This window comes from Thamnophis sirtalis, unplaced genomic scaffold (genome assembly GCF_051295495.1).
Source record: "Thamnophis sirtalis isolate CommonGarterSnake01/CBP01778 unplaced genomic scaffold, rThaSir2_p1.2 scaffold_11, whole genome shotgun sequence".
NCBI lineage: Eukaryota > Metazoa > Chordata > Lepidosauria > Squamata > Natricidae > Thamnophis > Thamnophis sirtalis.
Window position 1 is genome coordinate 42,190,723 of NW_028261391.1, and position 14,629 is coordinate 42,205,351.

At 36.9% G+C, this 14,629-nt stretch overlaps 1 protein-coding gene across 3 annotated transcripts in view; it reads right to left on the bottom strand.

Moving 5' to 3' along the window:
* Nucleotides 1-773: 773 nt before the first annotated feature.
* Nucleotides 774-14,629, bottom strand: part of WDR33 (WD repeat domain 33) — a 73,884-nt gene continuing 60,028 nt past the window's right edge. For all 3 annotated transcript variants that reach the window (XM_014056198.2, XM_014056197.2, XM_014056199.2), the window contains exons 14-22: nt 14,164-14,303; nt 12,979-13,131; nt 11,498-12,499; nt 8,707-8,809; nt 7,294-7,762; nt 5,177-5,343; nt 4,995-5,072; nt 3,295-3,480; nt 774-2,129 (exon numbers count right to left, since the gene is read on the bottom strand). In XM_014056198.2, coding sequence (XP_013911673.2) covers nt 1,906-2,129; nt 3,295-3,480; nt 4,995-5,072; nt 5,177-5,343; nt 7,294-7,762; nt 8,707-8,809; nt 11,498-12,499; nt 12,979-13,131; nt 14,164-14,303 — 2,522 coding nt within the window. In that variant the 3' untranslated portion in view covers nt 774-1,905. The remainder of the gene's footprint in view (nt 2,130-3,294; nt 3,481-4,994; nt 5,073-5,176; nt 5,344-7,293; nt 7,763-8,706; nt 8,810-11,497; nt 12,500-12,978; nt 13,132-14,163; nt 14,304-14,629) is intronic.

Genomic DNA, 14,629 nt, shown 5'->3' on the forward strand with positions numbered 1-14,629 from the left:
TCAACTAAAATTTTTATTGATGTAGATTCTAATTTTAAACAGCTATCCTGTTTATTTGTAATTACAGTGGTGAGACAAATTTAGCAAAAATAGGTATTTCTAAAGCTAATTGATGTCCTCTACTTGGTAAGGAAAAGTCAAAGTTATTCAAAATAGAATAGGCTTTATAATTTAAGTATCTACCAAAAAACGGAGAAATGTCTGTACATCCTATGTACTGGTTCTATAAAAACTTGTAGAATTTGTCATTTTTTCTCACAGAAAAACATTTAAGAGTCCTTTACAAGATAGATTAATTCATTTTTCTTTAACTACATAACTAATAAATGGAGTTTAGGTACAAAACATTTTGATTTTGTGACTCTTACTACTTGCAGAAATATGCCTGTTTTGCATACTCCTAATGAGCGAGATTGCCTTGTTCATTGTGTTTTGAATAAATTAGTTGGCTTACTATACAGCTGACTCTAAAATACTTTAAATTTTTATCAAGGTTAGGTTTCCAACTTAATATCTGACCTTAATTACATTTGTATTTTAATGGCTCAACATCTATGTACACAATAAAGAGAAATTCCCAGGCTACAATTGTTTATACACATTATAATATATCCAATTATATATATTAAGTTAGTGATCTGCCTTGTTTTTATGCCAAATCATGATGGATTGTCATATCATGCTAAGGCAAATCATATGGTGATGTGTAAAACCAACTTTTGATCAATAAAGCTTCAAGAGTCTCAGAATCACAATACTGGATACTAAACATCTCAACTGAGGACATTTTATTGTAAAATAAGTGTAAAACAGATACAGTACTATAATGGAAAGAAACTGTACTTACACCTTTAAAGAAAATAGGGAAAATATGTAAAGGGTTTTTTAGGTTATGTCTAGATATTCAGACTAAAGTTAGATATTCTTTCTTGATATTTCTGAAGCTATGTTCATCTAAACATTTTTAAAAATAATGTTAAATGGTTTGGTTAAATTATGGCTTCAGAAACAACAAATTCAAGACTTTAATTCAGATTCTGCAATGGTTTTCATTAGGGGTTAGCTACCTTTTTTTCTTATTCCACTGCATTTCAAAGTAGTCAGATGGCAGAATATTGGGATGTTTTTCTGAATAAATCAGAATTGGTCACTAATCAGATCACAGAACAATGTTCATATATTTTAGCTATATGTCCTTATTGTACCATATACAAATATCTCACTCTATGTACCAAGGAGGGAATCTATACATGAAACTCTTCTGCTCATTTTGGTTATTGAAAAAAAAGACATTTCTAGGAATCAACAAAAGTGATTTTCATTTATATATTTTTATAACATGCTAACTGAACTTGTGAGGCTTTAAAACTTTGTGTAAGTAGCTGTGATAGCTAGTTCTGTGGCAGTGCATGTATCCAACACAGAAAATGTCCATAGAAATTTTAGGAGATGGTTCCTCTATGATATGTGAAAACGTGTATAGAAAAATCACACACTCTTGTTAATTTTTGGACAAATTGCATTCTGTATTCATACAAAAACAACTTAACTTTTCCTGACAACTGTACATATAGAAACAAGTTCTTGACATGAACTGAAATCTGGATGTGCTCCATGTCTCACATCAATAAAAGGAAAAACAAAAACAAAAAAACCCAGCTTTATCTTCAGATATCAATTTAAGAAATACAGGTATGACAAGGGATTGGGATGGTGTGGAAATGAAACAAAGGTTGTTGTGATGGTATTATTAGCTGGCATTTAATGTTGGAAAAGACCTTCTTGGGAACTAATGAACAATCACTTATCTCCATCTAGAGTCCATGTTTGTAGGATTGCAGAATTATTTTTTCAATGATTCTGCAACAAGTAGAAAGACTGGTTTTTTCCCAGTCATGACCTTTTCTATCGACCCCTTCCTCCACCTCTAGAACCTCCTCGCCTTGACTGGCTTGAGTTCATGTTACTTCCTCTTCCCCAATTACTCCCACTTCTTCCTCCTCTAGAAGGATTGTTTCCTGGAGGTCCTCCAAATTCTTCTCTATGATATCCATCATGATGCTCTCCTTCCAAAGAACTGGATCTTCCAGACTTTGACATTCTCTGTGAAAGTCCTGATTTTCCACGTCCTAAAATAAAAAAGGGCAAACTGAAATTAGATCATGTTATTGCTATCTTTTTAATGGAAAATATAAAGAATGTCATCTCAATTAACTTTTCCTGGTAATGTTATCTGTATCAGATAAATAGAAATATTTTTGCCTTTACAAATTTGGACCATTATGAAATCTATTATTTTGTGGGGAATGACTCTTATGCTCTCAGTCTCAAAAGTAAATACTTAAGAGGGGAAAAACAGATTAAGCAATGAAGGAGTAGTGACAAAAAGTGACTCAGAAGTAGACTACAGTAAAAGATTTTTATTTGGTCTCTGCATCAATCTAAGGAACCCATGAGATATAGTTTCTGAAATAATTAAATATAATTTACTTTCATTTATTTAGATAAGTTTGAATTGGGGTGAACTGTAGGAATAAATTGTTTTGCCATCCCAAACTTTTACATCTGGATTTAATTTTTAAAAAGAATAAAAATAAAATAAGTAATAGTTTATAAATGATATTTTATTAAGATTTGTTTTATTTTATATTTTATTTATTTCCCTTTATTATTATTGGTTTTTTTTTACAAATAATTCAAAGTTGCGAACATATTCAATATACCTTCCTCCTCCTATTTTCCACACAACAACCTTGTAAGCACGGTTGGATTGGGAAAGTGACTGGTCCAAGGTTACCCAGCTGGCTTTCATGGCCAAGAGGGATTTAAACTCATGTAAATTGCTTTCTAGCCTGGTGCCTTAATCACTAGATCAAACTAGCTCTCATTCCCAGCATTTCTCAATTTGTCATTTACTATATATACTCATGGATAAGGTGAGGTTTTAGGTACCAACATATAGCCCCAAAGTTGGTTGGTCTTTATATAGATGAGTGTATCGATGAGTATATACGGTAATACTGTACTTTAAAAAACAACAACTGTATATTCCATATACACTTGCTAATAAAGTTAACCCTAAAATTTTAACCAAAATATCATGAAAAATGCACCACCTGAGATAAGCTAATTGTGAAAATGAAAACATAATGGGAATTTTGAGAATTGGTTTATTTGCAGATAGTGAATTTTCATGGCATTTCAGTTAAAAATTTGAAGGTTGGCTTTTCTGTGTATTGGCTTATATATTAGTATATACGATACTACTCAATCTCTCAAAGAATTGTAATTTACCCTTTCCTCTCTCCTCTGGATGCCCAGATTGCATTTCCATTTCTCTGTGGTCAGAGGTTCCTGGTCCATCATGCCAAGGTCGTTTGCGGGGTGGTAGTGAGGCCATATCCATTCCTTGCAGTGAGGAGGAACGTTCTCGATTTGCAGGAGAATGTCCATCGTGAGAAGGATGATCTTGGCGGGGACCTGATCATGAGAAAAGTCAATGAGATGAGAAATTTAATCCAAGCAAATAATTTCATAATGGAAATTTTTGTGTAAACTTCTTTTTGTTAAAAACAAAACAAAACCCAGACAGTGAGTGTGACAGAGATGTATGCATTAAATTTCTTTCAATTAAATATCATCATTTACTATCAACTCTTAATTACACACAGTTACTTGAAAAAACATTCTCCCTTTAACTTTTTATGAATGTTGGTATACTTCTGCCAATGTCATCAGAAGTTCATCATGACCCCGTCAGAGTCTGAAGAGAGCGAGGAGACAAAGCTAGGGCCAATGGAGGAACAGCTGGGAGAATAGGACGAGGCAGTCCCGGGCCCCTTGGACCTGGGAAGGGTTGCCAGCAAGGGAGAGGGGGCATAGGAGGACCAGATGAAGGGGGAGGACAGGGCAGGCAGTGGAGGTGGAGCTGAGGAGCATTGGAGCTCCGGCAATGAGAAATTACTTCCCCCCCCCCATCCCCAAGCATGAAGAATGGAGAGGAGGTGGGATCAGTGCAGGGCAACCCAACGACTTGGGAGAAGGGACAAGGCTCGGGGAATATGATTTAAAGAGACACTGTTGGGAGGGGCGTTTGTTGGGAACAAGCGTTACTTTTTCCAGCCTTGTGCTGTTACCGATCTCTGGATACTTTGCTGTGTTTTGTCTTGTTTGTCTTGTTTGCTATGCTGGCCTACTACATGTGAGGTTGCAGTGACAGTATTACTCCAGGTGGAGGTGCAGTCCTAGGAAATTCTTCCTGTGACAAGGACTCTCTGAAACCTAACTCCTTGAATTGTGATGCTTTCAGAACTGTGCTGCTTCTCTGGATTAATAGTAGCCAGGACCTATTGGAAGTGTGTGTTTAGAGGTTGGCTCCTGATTTGCAGGGAATGGTGGTACTTTTGGGGGAAACTGGAACAATAAAGGGGAGTTAAACCTTCGTTCTGGTTGTGTTGTTTTCCTGCCTAGCCTCAGGTCATCACAAGTTCTGTAGGTCATTCAGAAATGTAAGGGGAGTCTTAAGTGAACAATAGCACTGAAGGTTTGATCTTTGTTTAACTATAATTTCTGCAATTCAACACTTTTTATAATTGGTGATTGGTCTTTCAGAAAGTAATAAGGGAAACAATAAAATAAATGTTAAATTTCTTCTCTTTATGGTTCCACATACAGGGAGGTCAAAAGGGATGAATAAAATATATTGTTTAACTTTTTAAAAGTAAGCTGAAGTGACAGATAGCTCTCTACAGAAAACTGAAGCAGAACTTGAAGGTGAATGGCAGAAGCTTTCTAGATTTAAACAGTCTGCCTAACTTTTGATAAGTGAAAAGTGGAAAGAAATATAGCATAACATTTGTCTTTCAAATCAAATATTCTAAGAATGCTAATTTTTAGGTGATGTGAAGGCAGCATTACTTCCAAGGAAGTGGAAAAAGAGCATGAACACTAGTATTCTGTGATGCTCAAGTCTAGCACACATTTAAAATAGTCACCTGGTTCCCGATTTCCATCCATTCTGCCTTCAAAATGAGGAAATTCATCTGGAGTGGGAAGAAGACCTTTTCGTCCTCCTATATTTTTTAAAAAATAGACATGGGATATTACAAAGTACAAAAAAGGCTTAGAATAATGTGGACCATATTATATGTTATTTTCAACTGAACATGAACTATACCTCTTGGGGTACCCCGACCTCTTCCCCGACCACTGTGATCTCTTCCCCTTGCATTTTCCTCTGATGAATCAAAATTTTCTTCTGGCCCAAAATCATCAGGTCCAGGAAAACTATCTCTTCCTCTTGGTCCTCGGCCTTCATGCCTTGAGGGTGTACCTCTCCTAAAGCTTCAGCAAACAAAGTAGGAATATTTCATTATGTAGAAGTCTATGGTAAAAAAATTATGTTGAAATTTTAATTTTTTTAAAAAAACTTTGAAACACTGCAATTGTTACACAGAATGACATTAATCTATACATGGTGGAAAGGGACAAACCTATCTTTAACATTCTTTTAAATCTCATTCAGGGATTTCCTTATTTTTATTTGCAGCAAAGAACCTAACCAAAGTATGTTCAAATTTGTTAACATTCAAACCCCATTTGTAATATGCTCTCTTTTTCTGTCTTAATTGCAGTTTTATTAGCCTCTGATATTCATTATTACAAGCAAGGCCAATGTGGTACCACACTTCCTATTAGGAAAAAAAGGGTTCAGTATCATGACCGGTTAATAAAAAAGCAGAGTACAGATAAGAATTATAGTGAGTTATCTGTTGACAAATAATGGCAACTGAACTGCAAATGAGATTCAAAATTAGCAAAGTATCGTTGATATAAACCGTATCTTGTTATGATATCTAAGTCAATTAAAATTGTTGTATAGAGAGAGAAGTGAATTTTCAATACTCTGCTTTGTGAGAATTGAATGAATGGAAAACTAAAGTGAAAAAATAGGTGTAGGCCACAGGTTCCTTGTTGCATAGCTTGGAACCTCAGAACATAATTTCTACACACATGTGAACCAAACTAAATAATTTTTGTGGTTTCCAAAGCACTTGGCAAAATTAACTTACAGTTCAAACATACATCTACTCAGAACACTGTGTAAGATCTTAGGGAGGCCACAACATCAAATAGAATATGTAAGAGGTACTATGCAGTAGCTATTAACACAAACACCAAGTTTCTACTTGCTTCTGAATCTGCCTTCCTTAATTTATTCCTATATGCCTAAAAGAAATTAAATGAATGAATGTTGGGGAAAAATTAGGGGAAAAACATCAAACTACTTGACTTCTATTAGAACTAGGAACAAGATAATCCAATTATTTCTGTTTTTTAAAGTATTCTATCATTTCTGCAACAGTGTAAACATGGAGCAGTGAAATAGAGCAATAGTATAAAAGTTACTATTTTATATGCAAGAATTGTTTACTTTAACTAAACTCAATTAACAATATTATCTAACTTAATTGGTATTCCACTTATATCAAACAAAGTTGCTTCAGAGAAGAACTTTGGGGAAAAAGTACGAAGAAATCTTAAAGCTTCAGTCATTGTATCTCTTTCATCATCAGGCTGTAAACAAATGTTTCTATTTTGATATTCAGATTTTAATAAAATATAGCTCAATATCTACAAGAGTGGAGTTTATACCTAAATAAGTGTTGGTGAGCTCATTTTTCCAACATTCTGAAGATAGGATTGTTTATAATAATGCTGAATTATTGGTAATGACATTATTTTTATTTATGTATCTATAAATTTGTAATTCAAAATCAAGAAGATACTTCAGGGAAGCGGTCTTTGAAAATGATTTAGTTTACATTTATATATGCCATTAACAATGTAGTTTGAAAGCGAACATCTTCAGCCTGATGCCAGTTTAACTAGATATTTTTTTCTCTATGAACTCTACAAAATTCAGCTGGTAGAACTTCATCAGCAGAGAAAGGGAGGAGTGTTACAGATTAAATAATTAGGCCTCTAATTTTAAGTTTAAAACAGTTCTTTGCATTCTAACCAAAGGGACTGATCTGTACTCCGAATAAATCTGTTTCCCAATTCCTTTATTTGGTATCTACAGAGATAAGTACTAAGATGTAAATGCTGCAGAAAACCATTTTTATAACTTTGTTTTAGTAATAATCTGATAGACAATTCATAAGAAATTTAATATATACAAATATTTAAATTAGCTCATTTATTATTCGACTTAAATACTTTTCTTTAAATATGAAACAGGAAAAAATATTTTGCTTAATTTTCAATTAATAAAAGTATTAGAATTCTCACTTTTCATCTCTTCTTCCTCGATATCGTGTTTCCTCTGGATCATGAGAAAATCGCTCATCTGAAGTTCTCCGCCCATCCCATGAACCAGGAGGTCCACGGTTTGGACCCCTACTATCTCCTTCATTGAATTCCCTGTGATCAGGAAGGAAAGGAGGGCCTGGACCACTTCTTCTCCATTTCTCTTCTTGAGGTGGACCTCCTCTTCCCTCAAATTCACGTATACGGTGCCCAAATCGCTTGTCTGGATGAAAGTCTTCACGAAATTCATCTGTTCGATCAAAGTCATCATGGAAATCTGAATGAGGTGCCCTTCTGTCTTGCATACCCCTACTGTCTCTACCATCATTCCATTCTTGACTACCTCGGAAGGGACCTCTTTCAGGACCATGATCTGGCCCACCACTATTCTGGTCATGTCTTCTTTCTGAGAGTGGGCCAACTTGATGGTTTGGTGGACCACGCGAATCACCTTAAAAATAAATGAAAAGTAACTGAAATTAAAACATTTTTTCAGTCCACTAAATATGTACTTATTGCAGTTTTATGAAAAACTCCCCCCCCCCACGTTAAAAGGCAAGTATAATTGGTAATTTGGGAAAGTATCTCAGAATTGACTCTCTGAGATCCATGATTTTGATTTTCTGTTTTAGACTGCTTTGAAGGGTTGACAGCAAGCTACCTACGATTCTGTCTGTTCCTCAAACTCTCGCCAGGTAGATATATATAGGATAAAAATAAAGGTGTCTTTAGCAATTGACTGATGAATTTGTTAATGCATATGGTGTTCAAGTGGTGCTCCAGTTGTTTTTGGACTGAATGCAAGGCACCTATTAGACTGGTCTAATGCAAGCAGCTCAGTGAAGGCTACCTAGAACCATACTCACATTTGCTCCCAATCCCTCAGGAAATCACAATTCACAACTCCTAAACTTCTGCTATAATGCAAGCTATATGACCAATTAAGCTGCCTGGGTTAAAATCATGCACAACATCCCTTACTGAAATAATGGGAATGATTTTCTTTAAGCATGTCCCATAGCATATTCATTTATTTCATTGTATTGGTTATCTTATTATCCCGTCCTAATTTATTATGTCTTCTAACTGAGGTATTATAATAAAAGTTTGTTATCAGAGGCTTTCCCAGAAGACATTTTTATTTTAATCCTGCTGTTCAATTATTGCTTAGAGCTAGTTAGTTGAAACACTTAATTAAATATTTGGATTATTAGATTTGTTACACGCCTGGTCACAATTAAAGATTTTATATGCTAGAATATCCTTGAATACACAGAAGCACCAATATATTATTTTTCATGGTTCTGAAGATTGTATGTCTAGGTCATTAATTCCCTCCTAAGACTTTAGAAATGATTTGGTCATCCATTCTGATCAAACAATGTATTTCATTACCTTTACTAGAAACAGGTCCTTGGTTGTGAGAGCCATGACGACCTGGTCCTCCATGCTGTCCCAATCCTGGTATCAATGGTGGAGGTCCAGGATTCTGTCCTTCCTGTAAGTTTAATTTAAGTGAGACGAAATGAAACCAAAAATGCAACTTATATATACAGTACTATTTTATATGGGCACCATAAAAACTACCGTCTAACTCTGTGTGGGTTTGTGTAAATAAGGTCAGAAAAGTTACAATAAAGTGAGGTTATTTTTCTTGTTCTTGAATAATGAAACAAGGTAATAAGCTTCTCAAGCAGTACATCTTCTTAGAGCTGGCTTGTACAACAAGCCTTGTGCAGCACACCAGTGCTTTTTGAAAAAGTCAATTAACACACACACAAAGATCACTGCTAAGCACCACCAATAAGTATCACAGTTATTGCCAGCTCCACTGATTGGTGTGCTAGGTATTTCTTTCCAGTCTGTGATGGTTTTAAATTTATCAATGTGTCCCTTTCACCTCCACCTCCAGACCTGTCCTACTAATCAAGTGGGAGACTTGGAAAAAAAATAAGATGAACAAATCCTAATTAAAAAAAAAACAAATTTAACTTAATATCAGAGACATTCATGAGACTTAAGTTCAAAAGTACAGATAGCCCTCAACTTACGACCACAATTGAGCCCAAAATTTCTATTGCTAAGCAAGACAATTGTTAAATGAATTTTGCCCCATGTTACCATCTTTCTTGCAGCAGTTGTTAAGTTAATAACATAGTTCTTAAGTGAATCTAGCTTCCCCATTGATTTTGCTCGTCAGGTCACAAAAGTTGATCCCATGACCCTGGGACAAAGCAACCATCATAAATATGAGTGAGTTGCCAAGTGCCTGAATTTTGATCATGTGACCATGGAGATGCTAAACGATCATAAGTGTAAAAAATGGTCATAAGTCACTTTTTTCAGTGTTGCTGTAACTTTAAACAGTCACTAAATGAACTGTTGTAAGTTGAGGACTACCTGTAATGTTAGAAAGTATTCACAGAAAGAATAGTGGACGCTTGCAACCAACTTCCAGTGCAGGTACTGGACCAATCATCAATAACTGAGTCTAAGCACGCTTGGGATCAACAGATGTCTATCGTTTGATAAAAATTAAAAATAATAAAATAAAATACGAATCAATCAACCAATAACAAAAAACAAATAAATTCAAAGCGCAGACTCAATGGATCACTGTTGTGGCCCAGCAGGAACCGTTGGAGCTGCCGACAGACTCCAATAGCGAGGGACCCTATGAGTTGGCTCTGGAAGATGTGGAGGACCCTGGGCAGGGTTCAGACCAGAGAGGCTGGTTGGCCACCAGGAGGCGCCTGAGCGGTGAAAGCCAAAGGGAGTTTGTCCCTGATGTCAGGCCCTGGAGCAGTGGGGAGGAGCTAAGGGAGTTGGTCCCGGACGCCAGGCAGAGACAGGCTGATAAGTGCCGGCAGCAATTACAGAGACATAGAAGATAATTGGGCCCAGGTGGTTGTGATTAGGCTCCTCCCAAGAGAGTATATAAGAAGAGACTTTGGGAGGAGACCTTTTGCAGGACACAACCGTTATACTAAAGCTGGAGAAACTCTTGTGTGTATTTCTTATCTGTGGAAGTCTGGGTTGCTGCCAAAGTCTTGTCTGTGAGTTAATTACTGTGAATAAATTGGCTAACAGTCATCTTGTGTCGGCGTGACTCACCGTACGGAGGGGTGGGGGTCAGAACAGATCACTAGGTCTTTTTCTGCCATCAGTTTTCTATATTTCTTTGTTTTTATACTGTATACAACTCTAAGTACCAAAATGCCAGCTCCTACATCATTTTCAAACTACAGAAGCTTTTAATGTACTGCTTTACAAACAACATGCAAATATAAGGTAGCTACCACTTGTTCAGTGACCCTCTGAAGTTACAACAGTGCTGAACAAGGGCACTTACAGCTGTTCCTTGTAACTGCAGCCAACACAGTGTCCTGTGGTTGCACTTTGGCCACTTGTCAACTGGTTTGCAATTACAATTTTTGCAGCGTCTCATGGTCACATGATTGACATTTATTTCACTGCCAGCCTCTAATAAGCCAAGTTAAAGGGGAAGTCATCAGAAAGTAACAAATGATGTCTCATTTGACCGTGCTGCAACCAGGCTGGATTCAATTAATGATGGCAAATGGAACTGCTGCAACTGCTATCATGTGACATTGCATTTTACAATCGCATCGCTTAGCAACAAAGTTGCTAGTCTCAATGAGCATCATTAAGTGAGGACTACCTGTATTAAAGAAATTTAAAAATGTGTTAATGATTCACCTGGACATAGATAAATTAAACAATTACTACTGAAATATTAGAAAACTCTTGAAGAACAGGGATCTGGATTTTCCTAACCTTTGATGTTCAACTCTCTTTCATAATGCTTAGAACAACAAATTGTATCGTCATTGTCAGTTAGACAAAATAGTATTTGGAATTCCCTTAGCAATGTGCTTTTAAATAGCCCTGAATAGAATTTTTACAAGCCCATGATAAAAATCCACATTTTGACAGTTGAAACCTAAGCTGTGCCCCTTAATTTCCAGTTAACTGTGCTAGTACTGAAGTTACAACAGTATTAATACACTGGTCCCAACTGGACCTGGTGACCCAATTAGTACTTTCTCAGATAACTGTTACTTTATAACATAAATTTATTTATGTATACTTATATACTCTGAATTGATAGAAGTTTCTTTCTGGCAAATTATTATGCAAGAAAAACTACCTTTTCCAGACATACCTGACCAAACGGGGTTCGAGGACCATCACCAAGTAAAGGAGTTTTCTGTTGCTGGAAAGGTGGAGGACCCTGGGAAGGATGGGGTCCCCTTGAAGGATTCTGTTGTCCTTGAGGCCCAGGTGGACCTTGCATATTTCCTTGAGGTGCTACCATATTAGCTTGTGGAGGTCCTTGTTGTCCTTGTGTACCTGGTGGCCCACGCAATTCCTGTGGAGGTCCCATCATTGAACCCTGAGGTGGAGGACCTCTGAGCTCCTGGGGGCCATGCCCCAACAAACCATGAGGTCCTCTAATTTCTTGAGGTGGATGACCCATCATCATTCCCTGGGGGCCAGGACCCTGGTTCTCTCGTCCTGGAGGACCTTGCATGCCTCTTGGATTAAGTCCCATCAAAGGTCCTTGGGACACAGGACCCTGCATCCCTTGAGCTCCCTGTACTCCATGGGGCCCTTGTATCCCCCTTGGGCCAGGTGGTCCCTGACCACCAGGTGGCCCCTGAGGACCTAAATGGACTTGTGGTGCAGGTGGAACTTGTTGACCTAAGTGACCTTGTGGCCCAGGTGGTCCTTGTGGGCCTAAGTGACCCTGAGGTCCAGTACTACCTGGTGGACCTGGAGGTCCCATGGGTCCATGAGGACCAGGATGTCTCTGCATTCCTTGATGTCCATGAAGTTCTTGAGGTCTTGGAAGTCCTTGTGGTGGTCCTTGAGGACCAACAAACCCTTGTGGTCCACCACCTCCTTGATGTAAAGAAAGACCTTGAGGTCCCATTTGTCCTTGAGGTCCTGGAGGCCTGAACTGTCCCTGTGGCCCTGGTGGTCCAATCTGAGGCATATTCATTGGCATCTGCTGAGGTGGATGGGCTTGCTGAAATCCTTGCGGCACCTGAGACATTGGACCTTGTCCTGGGAAATGCTGGGGTCCATGAACAGGTCCTCCCGGAGGAGGTTGCTGTTGACTCTGTTCTGCTTGCTTCTGTGCAAGTCTCTCAATCTTCAGTTGCTGTGGAAAAAAGCAATGTAGTTACACGTACGCGTAAAATTGTTAGGAACAAATGGAAACCGATATTTCTATTTGTAGTTTTTATTTTTAATTGTTGATTCAACTGGAACAAATTTTAAAAATCTGACTAGCAAGAGACTACAATATGTGACTGAACATCACAATGTTATAGCGTCACAAAAAGGAATTGCCAGGAGCAGTACTCATTTATACACACAATAAATGACCACTATCCATATATTAAATATTAATTAAGTATCTATTTTTCTTCCAAAGTCTTTATATTTCTGGACACTTTCTCATTCAATCAACTCGAAATAATAGTAATTGTTTTCTTTAGCCCAAATATTACATGTGTTATATCTCCAAAGATAACACAGTATGTCCTAGCAACATCCTTACTGCTATTTTCCCATTTCTTTAATGTGATATAGATGTTTTGAAGAATGCTAATGACTAGTTTTATTTATTTTACATACCTCTAGAAGCTGTGGATTAGTGTACTGAAGTGCTGCCATTTCTTGCTCTATCTCTGCTTGTGTTTTCTTTTTCTCCTCTAATTTAAGATCTTCCTTTCGATCATTCAGAGGCTCAGCTGGTGAAGGGATTGGAACTTTATTCTGCATCCAAGCCTAAATAGAATAATTAAAACTTTGAGTATACTAATACTGATATTATTTATTTTACTGAGATTAGTAAATTAGTTATGTATTACTGAATGCTGAAGAAAATAGTGAAAGACAATAAAATATTACAGCCTTCTGGTGATTTGGAGCTAGGGTTAGGAGGTTAGAGAGAGAAAGATCAGTAAATCTTTACAAATCTTATCTTGCAATACTTTCCCTGTTTTATTTTCTAGCAGCAAAGGCTGTACTTGCTACAGAAATTGTATCTGGGTCTCTAAAATTGGCACCATGCTAAGGATGATGATGAATGAGGGAACAAAATTTTGGCAAAATCCAAATTATATCAGCCTCAAGTTACAGGAATAACGTGGATTCTTACAGTTTAAAATCACCATTTCTCTCAAACTCTGGTCAATCTCTTTTAAGATTGTAATTACAAAGAGCCCAAGGACTTGAGATAATGGGGCATAGATTAAGGTATTAGACTTGGGTCAGGGAGACCCAGCTTCAAGCCCTGAGAGTTCTCTTGCCTTTGTGAAATTAAAATGAAGCCCCCTCCATGTGTTCTGTCTCATCTGTCAAGAGAAAGGGCAGGGTACAAATGCAATGATTAATTAAAAAAAACTTTGAGATTTATCAAATATCTGTATGGCATATATTTTGTGTATTCTGAAAACTTTGTATATATAAAAAACTTTGAAATGCAAGCAAATTTTTTTTGAAATACATAATTTCAAGGTAGGCATAAAAATGTTGAAAGAAGTTGCAGAATTGAAATCCATTGCATTATTTTGTCCATATAAGAATAGTGAAGGTAAAAGCCTAATGAAAATTGATCTAAATCAGTAATATTGAATATTAAGTACAGATGTTCAATTTAGCTGTGTCTTTTATATTATCAAGAGTTTATTCATTAGTGTGCATCTGTCTTTTATATTCTAATAGGTACTGGCATGTGAAATAATTATTAGACACCGATGTGACAAAGCAGTAAACTCATTTCAATCAAAACATTTAAATATTTTAAAGCATACTAACCTGTTGAAACTGGGCAGGGATTGGTTTTGCATAGGGAACTTTTTTTTGTGGTACTTTCTTTTGGTCCTTTTGCATTACCTCTTCCATACCCCAGTCCAATCCTGGGATAGTCATTTCAATTTCATTTGTCTCATCTTTTCCTTCAAAAATAGGTTGAAACAGTCAATTCTGTAGTTTTACATTTCACATTTTTCCACCCAAATAAGATGGCAAAACAAAAAGAAATAATTTTCCCAGTTTCTATTATTCAGGGGGGGACGACGGGGGGGGGGGGACGACAACCATTTTCATATGTAGCAATATAATGTCATTCATGTTTATTCACCAAGGTGAACCAGAGCCAAGGTGGCGCAGTGGTTAAAAGCAGCACTGCAGGCTACTGCTAGATCAGCAGGTCAGCGGTTCAAATCTCACCGGCTCAGGGTTGACTCAGCCTTCCATCCTTCCGAGGTGGGTAAAATGAGGA